Genomic DNA, 20,875 nt, shown 5'->3' with positions numbered 1-20,875 from the left:
TTTACTTTCCTAATTCGGCTTGAACGAGAACCTCCATGGCTGACTCGAAGAACACCGTTGAGTCGGGCAGGCTGGATATATACATAATAAACGGAGCATTCAAGGCCTGTGTTAATGTTTCTCTGGTGCGAGGGACGGGGTCCAGTCACGGAACGGGCCGTTCGGCACCGGAAGCACTTGCATGGGCGGAGAGAGGGTCTTTGTGATTCACATGTCAATTTGAGGATAACTGCCAGCAAGAAAATGTCTCAAGTGTCTTAGCGTTGGTTGGTTTCGACATGGAGCATCAGCGACAAGCTGTCAAGACTCAATCTTCAACTGCAACAACGTTTGGCTTTCTATTACCGAAGCAATGACAAAAAAGAAAGAAAAAAGAAAAGAAAAAAAGGAAAAAAAGAAATGCTGGGGTGGATGATGGAGGAGGTGTTGGAGAGGGTAGGGTGGGAGCGGGAGAACAAGACACCGGGATTGGGCTGTGTCACTTGTTGTTTGGATGCCATGCTTGCACATTGGAAGAGCACGCATGGGTTGTGGTGGTTGTTGGGCTCTGAGATGATCAACCTTGATGACCTGTTGACACACACACTAATTACCCTGGACTACCTGGCTTTGTTTGCCCTTCTAATTTCCACCACCTCGGATTAATGCCTCCTCCAGTAGCCCAGGCGTTAACTCCCTCGCATGTCAATAAAGAGACACTCGGTACACTGGGATGAATGTAGTTGAAGTGGCAGCGCTTCGACGCAGAACACTGGGGTTGGTTTGCACAGCTTGTCCTTCCACGCTCCGTCCATTAGCCGGACCCACCGTCTCCTTCAGAGACAGTCTCTCCACAACTGGGTTTGTCATCCGTGGTCCTAGTAAATAGGCAAACAGGTAGAGTTTCAGTCACTGTGCGTTCTTCAAGGGCGGCAACTCAGACATGACTCACATCTTGTCCGATCTTGGTGATGTGAAGATGCATGTTGGGTGTTGGATGTTGGTAAGGTGTGAGGTGGTCTGTTCAATGACAAGCTCTGATGATGGGAGGAAAGAAAGTCAAACATGACACAGGGAGAAATGGGCGAGTATTGATACGCGAGCCCGCCAGTGCCCTGGGAGTCTTCGCAAAGCGCTCACCCTGTGATGACAACACCAAAACAGAAATGCGGCATAGAATTTACTGACCACTTGATTTGATTCTCATGACGCAATAACTCTGGAAAGTCAGGCAAGTCTCAGCTCCGAAGTCTGGCATTTCGGATAGAGATGTCGGATTAATGGAGACAGATGCGGGTGTTGTGAGCAGAACCACTTCTGACTGTCAAAACTTCAGGTAGGTGGTGTTTACTTAGACTCGGACACTGAACCCGCCGACCACCTTGTTCGGCTAGCTTGAAGTTATCACTTACCTACAGTTATGAGGATGTCAAGTTTCACATGCTCTTGTCTGCCCCTGATGTATGACCTGAGTCTTGTTGAACATAGTATGCTGAATAGAGCTATTCCAGGCCGGCTTTTAGGCCACATCACCTGGATGTGTGCTGAACCACACCACCACCCACAAAGCACTCTGATATGATACAGAACTGCAGAACCCCAAGTGTCGGTGCCCGAAGACCATGGAAGCATAGGACTGTGTGCCACGACGGCAAGTGTTCTATGCCGCAGTTCAAGACCCCGAATTCCTAAAGGAGGGAACATTGCGTGGTGTGTTTGGTCTAGCGTGTCAGTGGACGGAACGAGAAGCTCACCTGCGCCCCTGCAGTCTTCAGAATTTATGTGGGGTTTAAATAGCCTGATGTTTTGAGTTTTGCATATCGGCTGTGTGCAGGGTAGCTGTAGGTAGAACAAAGAACCTGGAGGTATGGCTGTTCAGAGCGTATTCACACCGGAGCTAGCCTTGACATGCGGCCAGCCCGTTCCGATTCTTTGTACTTCACATTAAATGCTCCCATCTCTCCGGATACAATTTGCTCTTCTTTCACACCCATCCAGTCTCTTCCACCCTGTGTAAGATGGCCGAGTCCACTTCCAGCGCAAGTCCCGGATCTTCTTCCAAGAAGTCGCCGACGCTGTCTTCGGTCCGGGACTTGACCATTCTTGAAGCATTCGACCACGACTCTCAGGAATCAAAATACCTAACATTCTATCACATCACGTCCGAAGGTGAGCTGTTCTTCGGGCAACCCTTCAAGAAGAAAAAGGACATCACCCTCCAAGAATACCAAGATGCCCTGCAACAAGTTCCAGACTCAGAAATTTACCCTTGATCCCCCAGAATGTGACTCTTACCATCGCCCCTCCCGAGCTGGACGACGTCTCCGCCTACATCAAGAGACCTGGCCTCGTTTCATACGAAAGCTTCAAGGGCACCGACTTCGCCCCCAAGTCTATCCTCGACGAGACGCTCATCATGGAAAAAATCTCCAAGACTCCCCACCCGCATATCATCCACTACCACGGCTGTCGCGTCCACCGCGGCCGCATCACCGGCCTCGTCCTCGAAAGGTTGGACATGACCCTGACGCAGTACGTTAACGAGCCCGAGTTTGCGCAGCTCAACAAGGCCAAGTTCATGGAAGCCCTCGAGTCTGCCATCGCGTACCTTCACCAGCTGGAACTGGCCCACAACGATATCAACCCGGATAACATCATGATCAGGGATGAGCTGGCAGTTCTCATTGACTTTGGGTCCTGCGCGCCGTACGGGAGTGGGCTGCAGTCGCTGGGATCGCCGGGGTGGTATGAGGAGTTATTTTACACCTCAGAGGCGAAGCATGATATGTACGCGCTCAACAAGATGCGAACGTGGCTTGACAATCCGGAGTGAGGGTAAAAATGGGAGAGGTTGGAGGGGACGGACTGATTAGAGCACGGGTACGGTAGCCGAGCAACTATTTTCGAGGAGTTTATTTACTCAAATGGTTGGACACAAATAATACTCCAAGCGATGACAGGATCCCATATTTATGTGATTTGCGAGTTGTTCCTTGGGAACGTAGTTAGCGTTCAACTTAACGACACTGCTTTCAAGGACTCGGTCGTCCACAAGTTTCTTTAACTCTGGACGAGTCTTGTTGAAATTCTTGGATGATGGATGGTTTCTAAAGCATTAGTGATACCTCGAATGCTACACGTTCGATTCCGTTCCAGCTCAGCAACACGAAGTGTAATTTCGCTTTCGCTGTTCATGAGTTGTGTGTCAACTCGGCCTTTTCACCCTTGCGGCCCGGAGGTTACCCAAGGTAATACTTCGTATGATTAAGCCATGGATGTACTAATATTGGCAACGCACCTGGCATGATTTGGTGCACGCGAGCAACGGAATAGCCAAGTTCATTGGGTGGAGAAGTGAGGGTGGGAAGTTGTGCATCAATCCAAACGTGGTTACCTATTATCGTATGGCGGGATGAATTGGGAGGCAGGAAAGGGGGCGCCCTCACCACATGTCTCTCCTTCCCATCCCCGCCAACCAGACTACCAACGCCCTGCACATTCAAGCTCGGCCATGGGTTGCAGACTCCCGTCTTTGGAGGGGGAGGGGGTCATGCACGGGGAGAGGGTCATCCGTTGTTGCTGTGCACACCATCTGGTATCTCCCGATGTATACCTCGTGTTCCAAGTTAATACCTAGGTAGTTTCATGGATGAATCTACGGGTTTTGTCCGAGGATGATCAGATCTTGTATTTGTAAATTTGCCATCTGCTTTTGACTGACTGGGTTGAGTTTGGGGGCTGAAGTCTTAGGGGCAAGTCGAGAGCCGTGGGGGTCTTGAATCAAAGACCGGCGTGAGTCAGGGGAAGACGGTGCCTATTCCTGGCAACAGCCAAATTATGTGTTGGGTGGCCTTCCATCATTCATGTCGTGTCGGCCCAGGTTCGCAAACTTGGAGGCATCCTCCCAGAACATGGCAACCACGCCAAAGGTGCAGTTAAGAGCGGTAGTCGCCAGGACCAAATTTTACATAGAAAACTCAAACCTGTACTAACAGCGGGTCCGCCTGGTGTTCCTCGTCCACGTTAGGTTGTTCAAGTCATTTTCTGACCCAAAGAGATAGGAAGGAAGTGCCCAGGCGTCAAGACACTTCTACACTTCCCCCAAGGCTCCGTCCTGCCGCGACTTCCACCGATGAACACATGCGTGTTTCCCTCTGTTGCCCTACGTGTACCACATCCCATCCTCCCTCCTCATCACTCCAAACATGTGGTCCTGGATGGAAACGATCCTTCCCTGCCCCTTCCATGAGTCGATGTGCCTTGGCCCCATCCTCGGGTGCCATCACCGTCGTTGAGCATCTTACTTATTGAGCCGCGCCACCGGCTCCGAACCCCCTTTCATCCCCACACATCATCCTGGGAGTCTTCTGGCACTTCAATCCGAGTGATTATCTAAGCAGGAACGTGGTGCAGCGCGAACCACGTAGACCGCTTGTACTTGAAGTTGTCGAGCTCCGGAAGCTTTGTCCGCAAATCACCCAGCGAAACAAAGACACCTCCCGTATCTGGATCTTGCCAAACCGGCAAAACCGAGGGGCCACGCGGAGTGGCCAGGGGGAGGTGTCCCAACACCAGATAACGTCGGTCTGGGAGCCGGCGAAGGTTACGGACTCCACGTGGGCAGGGGCAGCCTCTATTATGAATACGAATTAACCATTGCTTTAGGTCAGCACCAAAGGAAGATTATATTTCCCTTGTAATAATCATTCTCATCACAGAGCATGCTCAAAAGGCCTGAATCTTCTGCCTTCCAAATCAAATACTGGGATACACGGAGAATCAAAGCGTGCCGGGCTCAAGATAGTTCGACTGAAAACTTGCCAACGAACACCTCGCCGGTGTTCTTTGGCGTGTATCGCCCCTGAATTTGAAGCCGCGATCCGGGTGGTACCACGGTGACGACATGTCGTGCTGGACCCAGAAGAAGACAGGCGGAGGGGAGATGGTAAACACGGGCTGTTGCTGACGTGGGCGAATCGACACATTGAGACTCGAAAGGCAGTATCTCGGCCGCCATCTTCGCTCCTTCAAACGGGCTTTCCTTCAACAAGGTAATTAAACTTCCAATGATGATCAGATTTGACCATGTCCATTGTTGAGCCAAGGAGAGATGACATCAAGGGGACTGTTGGGGGCGTGGCGGTGAACCAGCAAACGCTCAGCTTAATTATACGCCTCAGCCAGCTGACTTCGTCACCCCTGTGAGCTCACCTACATCAACTAGTCCCAACTAGGGCCACTATTGATGTCAACCGCATTGCCTTGTTAACTCTCACATTTGATAAATAGAGACGCGGGGCCCAGGCATTGATCTTCAGTCAAGTTCACTTGAACATCAAGTCTCACTTTCCAAAGACCACCCGAAAAGAACAAACACGACCATCACCCAAGATGCCTCCGACCCTGGGAGCACCACCCCGCAAGTTCGCGGTCGACGAGTTTTCCCTTGGCAACCCGGAAAACAAAGTCGACCCGGCCGTCCTCAACGGTCCGTCCCAGCCAACCTCCTCCACCCTCCTCACTAACATCTCTCCCAGCCCTCCCCGAAGGTAGCACCGTCCTCTCCACCGTCCTCCTCAGCACCAACCCGTGGTGGCAAACGGGGCGCATCGACGTGCTCCTCTCGGACAACACCACCCGGCAATCCTACCTCATCAACGTCGTCCCCAAAGGCGGCGACAAGGCCTACTACATGATGCGCTCCCAGCACGAGTCGGCGGCGGCGATCAACGCCGTTGTGCCTGGGTTCGTGCCCAGGCCGGTCGCCTGGGGAACGTACGAGTCGACCGAGGATCTGGATGACACGCAGTTTTATCTCTCCGAGTTTGTGGCCCTGGCCAATGATGTTATCAACACCACCGAGGATGGTAAGGGGTTGGCGAAGCCCGACCCGGTCGACTTCGCCGCCAAGGTCGCGCGCCTGCACACGCAGAGCAGCGGGGTGCTGGACGAGGCCGCGAAAGAGGGTTTCGGGTTCGAGTACGAGACCTACCCGGGCCCGCTGGCCAACTTCACTGGCCGCCGGGACGGGTGGGAGGCTTTCTTCTCGTGGCACCTGCGGCGCGCGCTGCGCGAGGAGCGGCTGGCGCGGGACGGCGAGCACGACGAGGACGGCACAGGCGAGCAGCTGGACGACCTGGGTCCGTACCTGTTCGGCGCGGTGATCCCGCGGCTGCTCAAGCCGCTGGAGAGTAAAGGGAGGACGGTCACGCCGGCGCTGGTACACGGCGATTTGTGGGCGGGCAGTGTCGCGAGGGAGGAGAAGACCGGGGAGAGCGTGGTGCTGGATGCCGCGTGTTTGTGGGCGCATAATGAATGTAAGTTTTCATCCATTCACACAACGGAAGAGGTGTGAGAAAGTGTGAGTTTTGCTGACGAGGGCCGGAACCACGCACACAATCAGATGAGCTTGCGCAGTGGAGGTTGGAGGGCAGCGGGCTTGGCCAAGAGTATCTGGATGAGTACCACAAGTTGGTGCCCAAGTCGGAGCCGGTTGAGGATTACGGCGCCCGGCTGGATCTGTACAAAGTGTGAGTGGATGGCCGGTAATGAATCGAGTTGGGTCGGCGGCGGCAGCTGACATCTAACAGGAAGTTCGACGCACATCTCTCTGCCTTGTTTCCCGAGAACAAGGATCTCCGTGAACAGTAAGTACCTAATACTGACAAGTTGGAGCAAGAGTGAAAACGCTAATAACTGGGCCAGGCTGGTCAAGGGGATCAAGAGCTTGGTCGATCGGTTCGGCGACTGGACAGGTGAGGATGATTGAGCTCACAGCCCTGGGTATGAAGCTAAGAGGTTAGGGAACCACAATCTCGCGTCAAGTTAACAAGCAGTTTTGGAACCGAGTGTGATAAGTAGAGTCATGAATCATTAATAACAGAACTGATGCCGCGTGATATCTCATAATGCATGACCTGCCGCATTCCGTTCCTTGATTCCGAGTGTTTACTCCCATCACTCCTTCCAGGCCTCCAAAAACAACTCCTTCACCCCCCTCGCCTTGATATCCGGAAACTCGTCATTGAGCGTGCGCTCCGGCCGGAGGTCAAACACGCCCTTGTCCATCAAGATGCCAAACGAGGCAAAGAAGCGCTGCAGCACCGGCTTGGGCATGAAGGGGTAGAAGGCCACATGGCCGGGCAGCTCCGTGATGCGGCCGTCGCGGAGTGTGTCGAGGTCGTCGTGAGTGACGGTGAATTTCACGCCCTTGGCCTCCTCGGCGAGCTGGACTAGCTCTTTGAGAGTGACGCGGCTGCCGATGACGTATGATTCGCGCTCCCCTGTGAAACTTAATGTCAACGGATGTTTGAAAAACGGCCACTGAGAAAGATACTTACACTTCTTGGGCGAGTCCACCAGCGCCGCGACGAACTTGGCAATGTCCCAGGTGTGCGTGAAGGCGACGGGCACGTCGCCCGAGCCGGGGATGGCGGCGACGTTGTTGGGAATGTCGACGATGACGGCCATTGGGGGCTGGTAGGACGGCACCTTGGGGGCGACCAGGTAGTCGATGAAGAAGCCGTTGATGACCTCGGTCCACTCGAGTGAGGTTCCCTCGACAACCTTCAGGGTAGCCAGCTTGACCTTGGAGACGGGGAAGATGTCGGCGATTCTTGTCGGTGTCAGTAGTAGTCCGTCTTTGGAGTGCGATTCGGTCAGGGAGGGAAAAAAAAAAAAGGGAGGCAAGACTCACTCCTCGTTGTACTTGATGGCCCAGTTGCTGACGACGTAGCGGCGAGTGACGGTGGACTTGTCAGCTGCCTTAATAAGATTGAGCTCGGGATCAGGGCCCTTGGAGAGGTCGATGGCTGAAACGATGACTTCGATCTTGTTGGCCTCGAGAAGCGAAGTCAGGGCGTCGACGTCGCCATAGGGGGCGGCGAGGATGCGGGCGCCGATCTCCTTTTCCTTGGCCTCGGATGTCTGGTGAATGGTGTCAGCAACCTGTTTGACAGTCATTTGCATTTCAGAGGAGACGCACCTCTCGGGCCAGGACCAGGACGGTGTGCTTCCCCTGAGCATTGAGGGCGTCGACGATGGCACGGCCAACCTTTCCGGTGCCTCCGGCGACAGCGACGACGGTCATGTTGATATGTTTGGCTTGAATCAGAACCTATGGAGATGTGATACTGGGGTTGTACGGGATCTCCTGGCCAGGTCTACGAAGAGGGGTCCTCTCGTCTCCTCACTTATAGACCGTCGGAGTGTGGATGAGCGGATGCTCTTTATTTCCTTTTTGGGGACGTGACGTGATACTTGGCCCACCTCGCTTAGGTCATCAGGAAGCGCCGCCGGCCTCAATTTATTTCCGAGCCTCATCCACGCGCAGTCAACTGTTGGAAAAGCCTCCGCATAAGTCCGTCTTGACCCCTATGGACTAACCTATTGCTCAACACCAAAGCCAGCGCACGTCAGTTATACGCCTTTCCGGGGCGAATGGGATAGTTTAGCTCTGGATAGATCATCGTACTCGGTGTCTGGCGTCAACCCTGATTTCTAATCTCGTTGCGCGTCCGGGCTCTCATCTCACCGTTTCGCCGCCTCGATCCTCCGCCTGTTCCTGCTTAGTCCTCGCGGACACGGAACCAAGTGGTCGAACCTGTCTTTGATGGAGTCAAACCAACCCCGAGCTCCGCCCGAGCCCCCAGGCCCCGATGAGCAAATCGGGGACCCGGGTTCTTCGACTCCGCAGGGCACCACCGGCCGGCACAAGCGGCAACTCAATACTCCGGTACCACTCCTCGTACCATTTGTCATGGAGTAATTGATATTCACTCCTGGCTCACTGCTTCTCAAGTCTTGCATAACATGTCGTACACGGAAACGCGCCTGCGATGGCAAGCGGCCTAAATGCTCCCAATGCGAGACCCCAACCGCCTCGGGCATCCCAAGGGAGTGTGTGTATCCAGCCTTTGTGAAACGTCGGGGCCCAGGCAGAAGGTATTATCAAAGATATTTGGACATCAAAAGACGTGTATTGGGCTAACATGCCCCTAGTAAACAACGTATGATTGCCTTGGAGAACCGCCTTCGAGAGCTCGAGGCCTCTCTTCAGAACAGCGGCAGTTCAGCCAGCCCACCGCCGGTCTCGATCCCGGATCCAGGAGTAGGACATCCTTTTCATCTGTCAACCTTTGCTCCGGTGGCCGTAAACGCTGCTACTCCCACCACCACCGTTGCCGGCTCCTCTGTTGCAACGACAACACCAAGCCAGCCTTCAGCCTCAGCACCCTCTTTGACCAGTGGCGATGGCTTCATCCCCGGCTCCAACGCCGACGGTTTTGGACTTGGGCCTTCTTCCGGAGGTACCATACCCACGCTGAACCAACCACCCGCCATTATACCTCCTCACGGCTCTGAGCTAGCTCTGCTTGCCCACTCATTCGATCACCTCCACGCTGAGCTGCCCGTGTGTGGATCTATCCGCCGGTTCCGTATGCGCATACGCCGTGTGGTTGCCGCCGTCGGCCAAGGTCCGTATCGCTTTGTGACAGGAGGTCCTCCCCTGACATCAACACCGGGAAGCGCAGCATCACCAGGAGCTGCCGCAACCTCTTCAGAAGCAGGTCAGCCCGGAGGGATCATAGGAGGAGAGTCGGGATCAGCATCAACACAAACAACACCACCAACAACCATCATCACTCCCTCTTCTTTCGCCCACCCTGCTCGCTGGGCATGGGTCAACTCAGGCATCGCCCTCGCTCTGCACGCCCGGACCGCCAACCGATCATTCTGCGCGCTCGCTCTGTTCGCGTGGTCACACTTCAATAACGCCTACGCCTACCTTCCACAACTCCTCCTGGCGCCAGTGAAGGCGACCGCTTCGAGTTCTACTCAGATTACCACCGGACCAGGCACCACCGCCGCCACCACCACCAACAACACAACCACTAGAACAACAACCCCCCACCGACAAGAAAAGGACGACCCCTTCTTCACCTCCCCGCTCTCCCTCCTCACCGAAACCGTCCAATCCCTCCTCTGGATGTCCCAATTCCTCCTCGGCGGCTCGGCCGACGCCCGCGCTGCACTCTCCCTCCTCTCCGCTGCAGGCCGCATCGCGCAGGTTGCCATCGCCATCGCCACTACTACCACCAGCAGCGGCAGCGGCAGCAACAGTAGTAGTAGTGACAGCAACGCCAAAGTCGAAGCCGAAGACGCTCGCCGCGCCATCTGGGCGGTCGCCGTGCTGGACGCGGAGCTGGCGCTGAGCAGCGGGCTGGCGCCCTCGCTTATTTCGAGCCTTGTCGGGGACGAGGAGGAGGTTGCGTTGCCGGCATTGCATCCGGACACGGACGGGGTGCTGGCTGCTGGGGGACAGGAGCAGCCGAGGAGACAGAACCCGGACGAGACGGCGGTTGAAAGAGGGTGGGCGAGCGTGTTTAGGTGGAGGGCGGAGTTGGCGGAGATTCATGCCGAGGTCAGGAGGAGGCTGTATTCGCCGAAGGCACTTGCTGCTTCTTCTGGGGATAAAAAGGGGAGGGAGGAGGCGGTGTTGAAAGATGTGTTGGAGCTGGAGAGGATGATGGAGGAGTGGAGGAGGAAGATCCCCGAGGGTTTGAGGCCGGTGAGTGGCAGGATAGTAGAGGTGCCGGGTTCGGGGCTGGTTGTGTCCACTGCGTCCCCAGAGCCGCTGGAGATGCATTGCGTGGTGCTGCATTTGGTGTTTTACGGGTTGAGCGGCATGGTGCATTGGGCGGCGAGGAGGTGTACTGTTACTCCTCCTGCTACTGGGGGTTCGGTTCTCGTTGGAAACACTAATACCGTGTATGCGTCCCCGCTGCTGCCGGAGTTGGATATGACCCGGGCCGTGGCGGAGGTTTGTCGAAGGAAGAACAGAGCGGCGGCACAGCTTACCTTGCGGCTGCTCCGCGACTCGCCGATTGAGCAGTTTGCTCATTTCTGGTACGTCCTCCGTTCTTTTACCCTCGTCCACCGTGTCGATTCCTGGATTCTTCAGGGGCTAACTCGTGGTTGTCCTCGATAAACAATAGGAGACACCTCCGCTACCCCCTCTCCGCAGCCCTTACCCTCCTTCTACACGTCCTGGAGCGTCCGTCCGACCCAGAAGCAGCCGGCGATGTGCAGCTGCTGGCGACCTTCCGGCGGCAGGTGGCGCAGATGCAGAGTGAGAGCGACGTGCAACTGCAGGGCTTGATGAAAGCCTGCTCCGCCATCGAAGGGTTTGCGGCAGCGGCTGTGGCGCGCGCGCGAAGCGGTGGCGTGGTGCCGATGGAGGTGCTTTCTTCGTTGCCGTGTTCGCGGGAGACGATCGCGTATGTTGTTGAGGTGAGTTTCTGTCACGCTATTATATACCGTCTCTTGTCTCGCCCACCGGTAGTATTGCTTGGACATGGCTGACCAACGCTTGGTTGCCGCGGCTGAGACAGAACATTTTGAGAGTCCTGCAGCTTTGCACCCATCCTCTCTGGCTTGCTCAGGGGTTGCTCACGAACCTGCCGAACCGTGACTGGGAGAATGCCCAGGAGTTGTCGCGTCTGCTTGGGGTACCGCCGAACCCGGCCAGGGCTGGTGGGTTTGGGACGCTGGTGCCGGAGAGTTTGAAGCCGTGGCAGTTTGTGGCCAAGGTTGAAAGCGGAGGGGGAGAGGGCGAGGCTTGAGGGGTGACGTTGGGTGAGAAGGGAGGGCTGTGGTGGTGAGCTTTGCTGGGGACGGTTGGCTCCGGGACTACTGTGGAAGAATGATGATAATAATACCTATTACCAGCAAGATAATGGTGAAGCTCAATCGTCGGCTTCTCGATCCATCTATCAACCGTGGATGAAATCACAGAGGTTTGGAGAGCCAACCTCCACTCTCACGACTGTTAGTTGGGACGATGACGCATATCACGGAAAGCAGCATCCGTCCGGGCGCTGTTGTAATTAAGACTCATACTGCGTGTGCGAGTACTAGATGATTCACACTACAACGACACGAAGTACTTAAATACCAGCTGTTTTCCCACATGCCATCAATTCGGTGGTGAACGCATTCGACAAAGATCTCAATTCCTCCTCAAGGTATCATCATAAGAGCGATTGATATCATCATCAAGACGTCACCAGAGATCATCACACACCAAATACGAACAAGCAACCACACAAATTAGCTATCCCAACCATCAACTACTTACTACCAGACTTCAAGAGCATCGCAATGAAGATGTCTTGTGTCACTTCGGTGGCTTTGTCCGTCTTGTCTTCGGCCGTTCTCTGTAAGTCATGTTTACCCGGTCCCTAGGATAGAGAACGACGAGCAGGTTGAAGCAGATGGACAGAACGGAAAGAGGAATAATATTAAAGACCTGGTTCTTAAAAGGAACAACAGCTAATAATACCTCACTCTTACCAGGCCGTCCACACAACCCCTCCGGCCAGCCCAGCACGACGACCACCAACAGGGAGTGGGCATATACGCCTGTCTCGGCGTTTTCACCTGCCACTTCGTCTGCGGATGACGTCGTCCCCGTTCCCGTCAACGCCATTAATGCTCCTCATCAAGACCAGGGCACTGTTTCCATCTCTGCTTCCACCACTACTCCCACCACTACCACCAACGTCGCCCCTAGTCCTGAGAACTCAACTCCTCCTCCACCTCCCAACAGCGCTGGAGCGTCGGACCCCAACCAGCCCATCAAACTCGAACTCCGGTCCACCTCCCCCTCCGCCGCCGCAGCCGCAGCCGGCCCCTTCGACCCAGCCAACCCTAACCGACCCGGCGGCGGCGGCGGCTCAACCAGTGGTGGTGGTGGTCGTGGAGGTGGTCCGCGCCTCCCTCCTGAGACGGAAATACTGCGCAAGATGAAGCGGTGGAGGACCATCCACGGAGCGCTGGCGTGCGTGGCCATGGCGGTCCTGTTCCCTGCTGGAGCGGTGGTTGTGAGGCTGCTGCCGGGGCAGCGGGGGAAGTTGTGGACGCACGTTGTTGTTCAGATGCTCGGGTGGGCTATGTTGGCAGCGGCGGGAGGATTGGGGATTGGGATGGTGTTGGTGGGGAGGAGGGAGGCGGGGGTAGATGTGGTATGTCTTCTTTTTCTTACTCTTCTCTGCTTCTTGTTCTTGTTGCTCACCTGTTTAGTGTCTGTTGATTTGTACAGGTCTGTTGGTTTGGTGATATTAGTTCGGATGTGAAGACGGAGTGAACGCTGACATGAAAAACCAACAGACTAAAAACTCCGTCATGCGCATCCACCTCACCCTCGGCTTCGCCGCCCTCATCGGGTTGGTGGTCTTTCAACCGCTGCTCGGCATCATCCATCACCTTCGATTCCGCACTCTCCGACGCAGGACAGTGTGGACGCACTTGCACCTCTGGAACGGGCGGGTTATCATCACGCTCGGCATGTTCAACGGACTGCTCGGCCTGGTGGCGGCGGGAGCAACGGCGGGACCGACGCTGGCATATGGAATCGCCATGGTGGGCATGTGGTTGGTGTGGAGGTGTGTGAATGCTTTGACGACAATGAGGGACGTTTGGTTCGTTGAGGACAGGTCAAACAGGTCGGAAGACAGTGATAGTGAGAGCTACTGGAGCGACTAGGTGAGGGTTGAGATGGGGTAGAGGTGAATGTCTGGTCATGAACATTTTGGGACATTAGTTGGACATGAAATATATATTTTGATTTGGATCGATTTTGGGATTTGGATATAGATGTTAGGCATTTTGAAATTTAAATCTGGCGTTTGGCGTTGGGGAATTGTCTCTCTTGATGATGTTACCCCTGAGAATGTTGACATCTTTGAGGAGGTGACAAGTGAAGTCGTTGAGGCTCCAAGCAAACGAACAGTGCCAAAATGAGTCAAAAACACGTTCAGCCACTGTCAGACCCCACTGATAGCTTCATGCACCCCACCATCCTCATCATCTTCATCAACTTTGACTCTTTCATTCTTCACCACCCTCGCTTGAGAGTCCTCACTCGCTGCGTCTCAACCACCACACTCACTTTCACTCTCTTCAGTGGTATGGGGCTTTGCATGAGGGTCCGGTGCGGCAACCCCTCGCTGGCGCCGGCGACATGACCGCCGACAGTGCCGACAGTGCCGACCCTCATGTCGATGACCATGTCCAGGCCAACACTCAACTAGATGATATAAATGTCGGGACAGCCAAACCAGACACAAACCATGGCGACGACCGGTTAACCCTCATCATCACCACCTCCCCCACCCCCTCCGCCCCGTCCACCGAGCTGCTCGAACAAATCATCGCCGCCTTCCGCACCCACTGTCCAGCCCTGACGCGCTGCCGCGTCATTCTCGTCCTCGACACCTACGACCACGTCAGCACTCAAAACCGCCTCAAGAAAGGCCAGGTCACCGCCGAGGCTGCCCGCTGCTACTCCGAGTACAAGGCGCGCGCGAAACGTCTCATCCTCGACGTCTATGCCGGCTCGGACGTCGAGAACGTCGACCTCGTCTCGGACACCGCCGAGGCTGAGTTCGGCTGCGTCGCCAGTCTCCCTCAGGGAAACACCGTCCCGCTGGCCATCACCCGCACCTCGGATCGCCGGGTGACCTTCATCGAGCCCGCGCAACGCTTGGGTTTCGGCCTGGCCGTGCGCTCGGCCCTGCGCCTGACCGAGACGCCTTACGTCTGGATCCAGCAACACGACTGGGCGCTGATTGCTGACATCCCACTGGGCCCGCTTTTGACGTTGATGCAGCAGCATTCTGGAGGAGGGGGAGGAGGAGGAACTGGCACCGACGACGAAGACAGCGGCAGCAACGACAATGACAACGACGATCACGACCACGCCGTCCGCGTGCCCATCAAATACGTCTGCTTCCCCTCGGTGCGCATGGTCGAGTACGCCCGGTCCGACCACGTCATGCGCTACACGGCGCTGCGGGCCCTGACGAACCTGCACAAGCAAACCTTTAGCGTGCGCGAGGTTTCCGCCACGGATACGACAACTCCAACGACTCCCACCAAAATTCCCCTCACCCCGCTCTTCTTCTGGCACGACAAACCCCACCTCGCCTCGACGGCGCACTACCTGGCGCGTGTGTTCCCCGGGCGCGCGTCGCTACCCCGCGGCGCCTTCATTGAGGACACGGTTGGCCATCGTGCCCGCACCGAGATGAAGGACGGCCACTGGCGCCGCTGGGCTTGTTGGTTGTACTACCCGGACGAAGGGAAAAAGTTGTGCGTCAGGCATCTGAAGGGACGGACGTGGCGCGGGACCGAAGCGGAGATGGTTAAGAAGATGGAGTTTATGAGGTTGAATCAGGGGATTCCGAGACGGAAGACGGCGGCGGGGAAGAAGGAAATGATGGGTGAGCAGACAGCGACGGTGGTGGTGGTGGTGGTGGAAGATACCAATAATAGTTCTGGTGATAGGGACGGTGAGGTGGAAGAGGTTCAATGACAATTGATTCCTTCATTGAGCTGTCCAGACTGCCTATGACTGAAGTTCATGGCTCCCTCTCCTCCTTCACCTGCGAACCCAAGTCCAAGGTGGCGATGGGCGTGCTCCACTCCGAGATGGGCTTGTAAGTCGGCACCAGCCAGATAACGCCGCCCTCCCAACCGTGCCAGTGCTCCTGGTTGTCTTTTTGGTCCGCGGAGTCGTCGTCATAGCCAGGGAGCTTGACGCCAGCCTTACGGACCACTTTGGCCACCTCGTTCAGGATGTCCTCGGGAACAGGCTGGTCGCCGCTGTAATTGGACGTTAGCTGCCCGTTCCAAGACAATTATCATAGTTGAGTGTTGACAACTTACTACATGAGACTCAAATGCGGCCCATAAGCCTGCTGCCACCAGCTCAACCTGTGGACAACATAGTTACCAGACCTTGGTCAGCAAGCACACTTCATCTCAACCGTGAAACGTCCTCGTAACGGAACAGGCAATATGAGATAGAATGTATAGGGTGTGGCATCAAAGTCATATAGAACATACCATCTCTCCGTCTCCTCCCCGAACCTCACCTCCCCATCCTCCCCAACCGTCACCTCCTCCCCAATCACCGCACCCGCCCTCGCCATCCCCGCCAACTTCCCAACCCCAGCACCAAAACCAACCCTGATAAAACACCGCCGGAAGAAATGATCCTGCCCGTCTACTTTGCCGAACCGCACCCGCACCATCTCCTTTCTCTCCTCCCTCTTCTCGACCAAACGACGAAGACGAGCGAACACCTCCTCCAACCAAGCCTGCGCACCACCCGGATGCTCAGAATATGCCGACACAGGAATCTCACTGGTGAGGGTGACGTGCGCGGGGAAGAAGTGAGGCGCGACGGGCGGTTGGGCGGTGCGCGAGGCGGCGTGGTCGGGGAAGAGGGCAGGGAGGGAGGAGTGGATGAGTTCGGTGAGGACGGAGTGCAGGGGGTGTTGAGGGGGTGGGAGGAGCCAGAGGGAGGAGGTTTCTCCTCTGGAGTTGGAGGTTGTTGGAGAGGGTGAGGACATGGTTGACGATCCGGCGACTGCCGTAGTATTGTCTGGGACCTGGTATCTATGAGTATAGGTTATTAAGGACTATCGGAAGTGAGGTCCTTGTGTTTGATGATATGGTTGTCGATGTGCCTGTGCCTGGTGTTGTGGCGCGCGCGCCGTCTATCGGAGCCAGTGCCACAGATGCCACAGAGAGGATTCGTGGGTTTGCCCGCCGGGGTAGGGATCAGCTTGCCTGGCTGATGGGAACTGCCGCGTTCTGCTGCCGAATCTCTCTCCCAGCGTTAATTTTCTCCGCAGGCGTTAATCTTTGCCTTTTCAGGGAACGCTCAAGGACTTCCTCCAAAAATCCCAGAAAACACGTTTTGTGGCGGCAAGGCGCGGCAAAGAGACCTCGTGGTGGCGGCGGCGTTGTCGAACGGTTTGCCTTTTGCCCTGGGCTGGGTTCCAGGTTGAGCTGGGATGGACTGGGCTTTTTGTTGTTTCTTTTTCCTCTGTCTCTCTTTTCCCTTGTTCGGACTCGGCTACGATGGACACTTCGGGGTTGGTGTTGCAAGCTGCAGGCAGGGAGGACTTGGCTTCATCAGTCCAGATCCCCCCAAATCCCCCAAGAGATACGCGAAAGACGCCGGCGATGGGCGGATGCGGGTTGGCGTGTCGGGTCCGGGGGGTTCCGGGGGGTCCCCGGGTCAGGTCAAGGGCGCGGATGAGGTAAGCGTTGCTAAGGAGCTAAGGAGCTCACTAACCACGGAGGAGGGAAAGGCTAGTTAACTCACGAAAGGCCGAGGACGGGCGGCAGGGGCCGGAAAATGGGGCCGGTTTTGACTATATGCCGGTCCCGACCCCCTGGTCCTTGGGCATGGGAAAGGTAATGAAAGTGAAAGTGTGGGGGAGACTGCAAAATCACACCACCCACCTGCATGCCATGCCATGCTCCATCACTTGCAAAGTACCAAAGTGACTATCGGCTATGACTGCCGCTGAGGACAACCTTTGCGATAGAGAAGATAGGCAGAGCGGAGCATCGGCAGCTTGACGAAAAGATATGAAAAAAGAAACAAAACATTCATCGGACCGCATCACCATGGGTCGATACTATTACACCAGGGACCAAATGAGTGACTTAATTATTATTACTACAGAACTAACGATTGTAAGCCACCACAGTAGCAAAACAGCCCGAAATCAACTGTGTCACTCCCCGGCGGCAGGCAATCCCCTAGCTCCCCAATACCCCAACCCAAACCATCGGACTCTAGGGTCTCATCAAGATGACTCAGGGGGGCTGCCGAGACTGGACAGAAGCTTACTCCAGCTTCCGGCACAGGGGGCCATCCGGCCTCTCGATCCAGTTCTCCGCCCCGACGCAAGTCGGGCAGTAGAAGACATGGTCCGGATCATACTTGTTCTTGGCCGCCAGATGGTCGGGGTAGTTGCTGCCATAGAACGAGTTGATGTAATCCGGGTCATGACGATCACCCTCGTTCATGTAGCCGCCGGTGTTGGGGGCCAGCGCCTTCAGCGCCTCGCCGCGAATGTAGGTGACCTGGTCGTTGACGAACTGGCGCTGCTCGTTGGTCGCCACCTTGGGGATGTTCTGGCCCGTGATGATGGCAAAGTGCGAGCGGCGCCAGGCAGGGTGCAGGCCCGAAGTCGGGTCGGCCGCGTCCTCAAACACCTTGCCGCCCGACACGAGCAGGATGACGTTGGACGTGAACACGCCGGGCTCGCCCGAGATGACCTGGACGGCGTCGCGCACGCGCTGGCGGTCCGAGACGGCCTCAGGGTCGATCAGACGCGAAGTCAGGATCGAGGTGTCGCCCGTCGGGTCGTACAGGCCGGACTCGTTGTAGTAGAAGCTCCAGTAGTCAGAGTACTCGGCCCAGGAGGAAACGACGAGCAGGCGGTCCTGGAAGGGGGCGAGCAGCGCGAGGGTCGCGTTCATGACCGTCTCGGCCTCCTCGCGGGTCTTGTTGATGGCCCAGAAGCCGTGCGCGTAGCCCGAGGGGATGTCGCCGATGAAGCCGCGCGGGAACTCGCGGAACCAGTAGCCGTAGCCAGCGAAGCCGCCGTCGCTGAGGTCGGGCATCTGCTGGAGGAGAGTGGTAACGGCATCGAGCAGGTCAGGGTTCTCGGGGGTGTGCACGTAGGGCGCGACGGCGAGCTTGTGCACGATGACCGAGTCGACGTTGGGGTGCGCCTTGATGGTGTTGCTCAGGGCGATGCCGTAGCCGGGGCCGCCGCCGCGCATGGCGCGGAAGAGGTCGGTGTTCTGGCAATGGTTGGCGCGCACGATGGTGCCGTTGGCCAGCATCACCTCGATCTCGAGGATCTGGTCGGCGCCGAAGCCAAAGTTGCGCGTGGCCGGGCCGTGGCCGCCGCCCGAGGGCCAGCCGCCGATAGCGCCGGGAGACAGAGCGCCGCCGCCGACGGTGATGACATTGTTGTCCCGGGCGACCTTGTAGACGTCGCGCCACTGGTAGTTGCCGTCGATCTTGATGGCGCTGCCGGTCCAGTTGGAGGCGGTGCAGCCCGTCTCCGACTCAAAGGTCTCCTGGAAGGTGATGGAGTTGCGGAAGTGCCGCAGCCAAAGCTCAAGACCACCATAGCCGTCGGAGCGGCCCAGCAGGTCGTGGCCGGTGCCCGTGACGACGAGGCGGATGTTGTGCTTCTGCACGAAAGCCAACGTGGCGGCGATGTCCTCGCGGCTGGTGGCGTTGACGGCCAGAGGAGGCAGCTGGCCCAGGCTGCAGGTGGTGGGCGTGGCGCCGTTGGCGTAGTCGACCGGGGCGCAGGTGATGTTGTAGGGATAGGGGCGGCCGATGGGGTTGCTGGTCTGGAAGTCCTGGTCGGACCACATCTGGGTCACGAAGGCGCACTTGTCCAGGTCCTTCTTGGGGCCATCGTAGCACGACTCGGCAATGGGCGACGTCTCAATCAGCTTGCCATTGCCGCCGAGCTCTTTCTTGAACTTGAACCACTCGCAGCGGCTTGGCCAGCACCGCTGTCCGGGGATCTGGAGACCATGTTAGTGGGGGCCTGGGCTCTTGGGACCGGGGAATCCTCCTCCGGCATGTCTTGCGGTGTAAGGGGAATGTAGTGTCTTGGGAATGGGAAGGGATAGAAGACGTGATGAGGGGAATGCAGGATGCATCTGCAAGCAACTGCAGGTTACAGAGAAGGATGTATGAATGCTGTCTGCTGGTTTGTCCGTCTAGACGGTGGTAGTAGCCCTCGAGCCCACGCAGCCAGCCTGCATCCGCTTGGCCGGGACAGTATGGCCCAGAGCAACACCTGAGACAGTTTCGGACAACGCCACAGGAAACTAAAAAACCACTTACACAGCGGCAGTCGGGCTGTTGCCCAGCGGCATGGGTAACGAGTGCAAAAACGAGCGACAATGCCGTCTGGACCTTCATTTTGTTGATATGTTCCTTAACACCTCTTCTCTCGGGGAACCATCAAGACAAAAAACACGTGGGAACCGGGTAATAAAAAGAGCGGATGGGTAAGATGGGTAAAGGAGCGACAGAAGGCAAATGAGCGGCGGTAGCGAGGAGGATCACGGGGAGCAGCCGGATCGAAGGGGGGACCAGCGAGGTTTTCATTCGTTGGATACGACTGAATACGAACAGGACTCTCTACATCTTACGTGGGGGATTCAGGGGAACAGGAGGGTCTAAACCCGTCTCAGTGTCAGTCCCAGCTGGGTGGATATTACTATGTTCTCGCATAGCGAAAGCGAGCTGGTGGTGGTGTGTTGTTCTCGAGAAACAGCAGAAGGTGTGGAAGAGGTCCTGTTCCATCGTCAAGGGCACCGTGGGCCATTATTACAGAAGATGCAGAGATAGTAATATGGACAATAACTGGTTAAGCCCGACAGAGCATAGCGTCGATAGCAAGGGGAATGGGAACCGTTTTTATCACCTTGGCATCCTACCACTCAACCCACCACACCATTCATACTAATAATAAAAATAAGGAGTACCTAGTCGTAGTGAAGGGAGGACGGGCTGCCGTTATGAATCCATCTTCAACTGAGAATCGCGTCAGCCAGAGTCCAAGTGAACTAAAGTAGTGTAAGTAATCTCCAAGACTAAAACAATCTTTCCGCACCTCCGCGACCAAAAACAACACTAGGTCCGCCCGGAATCTTCTCCCGCTGCTTCGAGGATCCATCAGCGTGGAGACGAGAAAAGCCTCCATGATTTCGGCTGAGACGCAGGAACCAGAACGATACAACCTTAAACCCTTGTTGTCCCGGCCCTCTCCGGAGTTATGGTTCGCTGTTGACGGGGCGGCCGGCAAGTCTTTGCCGCTGCCATGCATGAGCCGGAGGTGGCGATGTAACTAGGATCCACTCCCTTGGATGCTTTTTATTTTTTATTGTTTCCCCCTCTGGCCAGTGAAGCAAAGGCACCTCTCATGGGTGGGCAGAGTGGGAGGAGAGTGGGAGTGGTGGGTGTGGTCTCGGTGGGAGAAATGGCATGAGC

At 56.3% G+C, this 20,875-nt stretch overlaps 8 protein-coding genes across 8 annotated transcripts; 5 read left to right on the top strand and 3 right to left on the bottom strand.

Moving 5' to 3' along the window:
- Nucleotides 1–1,846: 1,846 nt before the first annotated feature.
- On the top strand, nt 1,847–2,812 carry VTJ04DRAFT_6900 (uncharacterized protein; the record flags this gene model as incomplete). The annotated part of the gene is made up of 3 exons (XM_069365171.1): nt 1,847–1,913; nt 1,978–2,063; nt 2,261–2,812. 3 exons carry the CDS (start codon nt 1,847–1,849, stop codon nt 2,810–2,812), a joined length of 705 nt encoding a protein of 234 aa, XP_069218924.1.
- A 2,558-nt stretch (nt 2,813–5,370) lies between these two features.
- VTJ04DRAFT_6899 (uncharacterized protein) lies at nt 5,371–6,748 on the top strand (the record flags this gene model as incomplete). The annotated part of the gene is made up of 5 exons (XM_069365168.1): nt 5,371–5,467; nt 5,517–6,296; nt 6,383–6,509; nt 6,570–6,626; nt 6,685–6,748. The coding sequence occupies 5 exons, from the start codon at nt 5,371–5,373 to the stop codon at nt 6,746–6,748; spliced, it is 1,125 nt and encodes a 374-aa protein (XP_069218923.1).
- Nucleotides 6,749–6,936: 188 nt separating this feature from the next.
- Nucleotides 6,937–8,068, bottom strand: VTJ04DRAFT_6898 (uncharacterized protein; the record flags this gene model as incomplete). Its single annotated transcript, XM_069365167.1, has 4 exons — nt 6,937–7,262; nt 7,320–7,594; nt 7,676–7,905; nt 7,964–8,068. 4 exons carry the CDS (start codon nt 8,066–8,068, stop codon nt 6,937–6,939), a joined length of 936 nt encoding a protein of 311 aa, XP_069218922.1.
- A 522-nt stretch (nt 8,069–8,590) lies between these two features.
- VTJ04DRAFT_6897 (uncharacterized protein) lies at nt 8,591–11,603 on the top strand (the record flags this gene model as incomplete). The annotated part of the gene is made up of 5 exons (XM_069365166.1): nt 8,591–8,713; nt 8,780–8,922; nt 8,980–10,887; nt 10,977–11,271; nt 11,373–11,603. The coding sequence occupies 5 exons, from the start codon at nt 8,591–8,593 to the stop codon at nt 11,601–11,603; spliced, it is 2,700 nt and encodes an 899-aa protein (XP_069218921.1).
- A 538-nt stretch (nt 11,604–12,141) lies between these two features.
- VTJ04DRAFT_6896 (uncharacterized protein) lies at nt 12,142–13,524 on the top strand (the record flags this gene model as incomplete). The annotated part of the gene is made up of 4 exons (XM_069365165.1): nt 12,142–12,199; nt 12,337–13,004; nt 13,150–13,424; nt 13,485–13,524. The coding sequence occupies 4 exons, from the start codon at nt 12,142–12,144 to the stop codon at nt 13,522–13,524; spliced, it is 1,041 nt and encodes a 346-aa protein (XP_069218920.1).
- A 478-nt stretch (nt 13,525–14,002) lies between these two features.
- Nucleotides 14,003–15,355, top strand: VTJ04DRAFT_6895 (uncharacterized protein; the record flags this gene model as incomplete). Its single annotated transcript, XM_069365164.1, has 1 exon — nt 14,003–15,355. The coding sequence occupies one exon, from the start codon at nt 14,003–14,005 to the stop codon at nt 15,353–15,355; it is 1,353 nt and encodes a 450-aa protein (XP_069218919.1).
- A 46-nt stretch (nt 15,356–15,401) lies between these two features.
- Nucleotides 15,402–16,397, bottom strand: VTJ04DRAFT_6894 (uncharacterized protein; the record flags this gene model as incomplete). Its single annotated transcript, XM_069365163.1, has 3 exons — nt 15,402–15,645; nt 15,709–15,756; nt 15,889–16,397. The coding sequence occupies 3 exons, from the start codon at nt 16,395–16,397 to the stop codon at nt 15,402–15,404; spliced, it is 801 nt and encodes a 266-aa protein (XP_069218918.1).
- Nucleotides 16,398–17,688: 1,291 nt separating this feature from the next.
- VTJ04DRAFT_6893 (uncharacterized protein) lies at nt 17,689–19,801 on the bottom strand (the record flags this gene model as incomplete). The annotated part of the gene is made up of 2 exons (XM_069365162.1): nt 17,689–19,398; nt 19,724–19,801. 2 exons carry the CDS (start codon nt 19,799–19,801, stop codon nt 17,689–17,691), a joined length of 1,788 nt encoding a protein of 595 aa, XP_069218917.1.
- Between the last annotated feature and the right edge of the window lie 1,074 nt (nt 19,802–20,875).

The sequence above is a fragment of the Mycothermus thermophilus genome (assembly GCF_041956435.1).
Source record: "Mycothermus thermophilus strain CBS 625.91 unplaced genomic scaffold VTJ04scaffold_4, whole genome shotgun sequence".
NCBI classification, from domain to species: domain Eukaryota; kingdom Fungi; phylum Ascomycota; class Sordariomycetes; order Sordariales; family Chaetomiaceae; genus Mycothermus; species Mycothermus thermophilus.
This window is presented reverse-complemented; position numbering and strand designations above follow the sequence as displayed.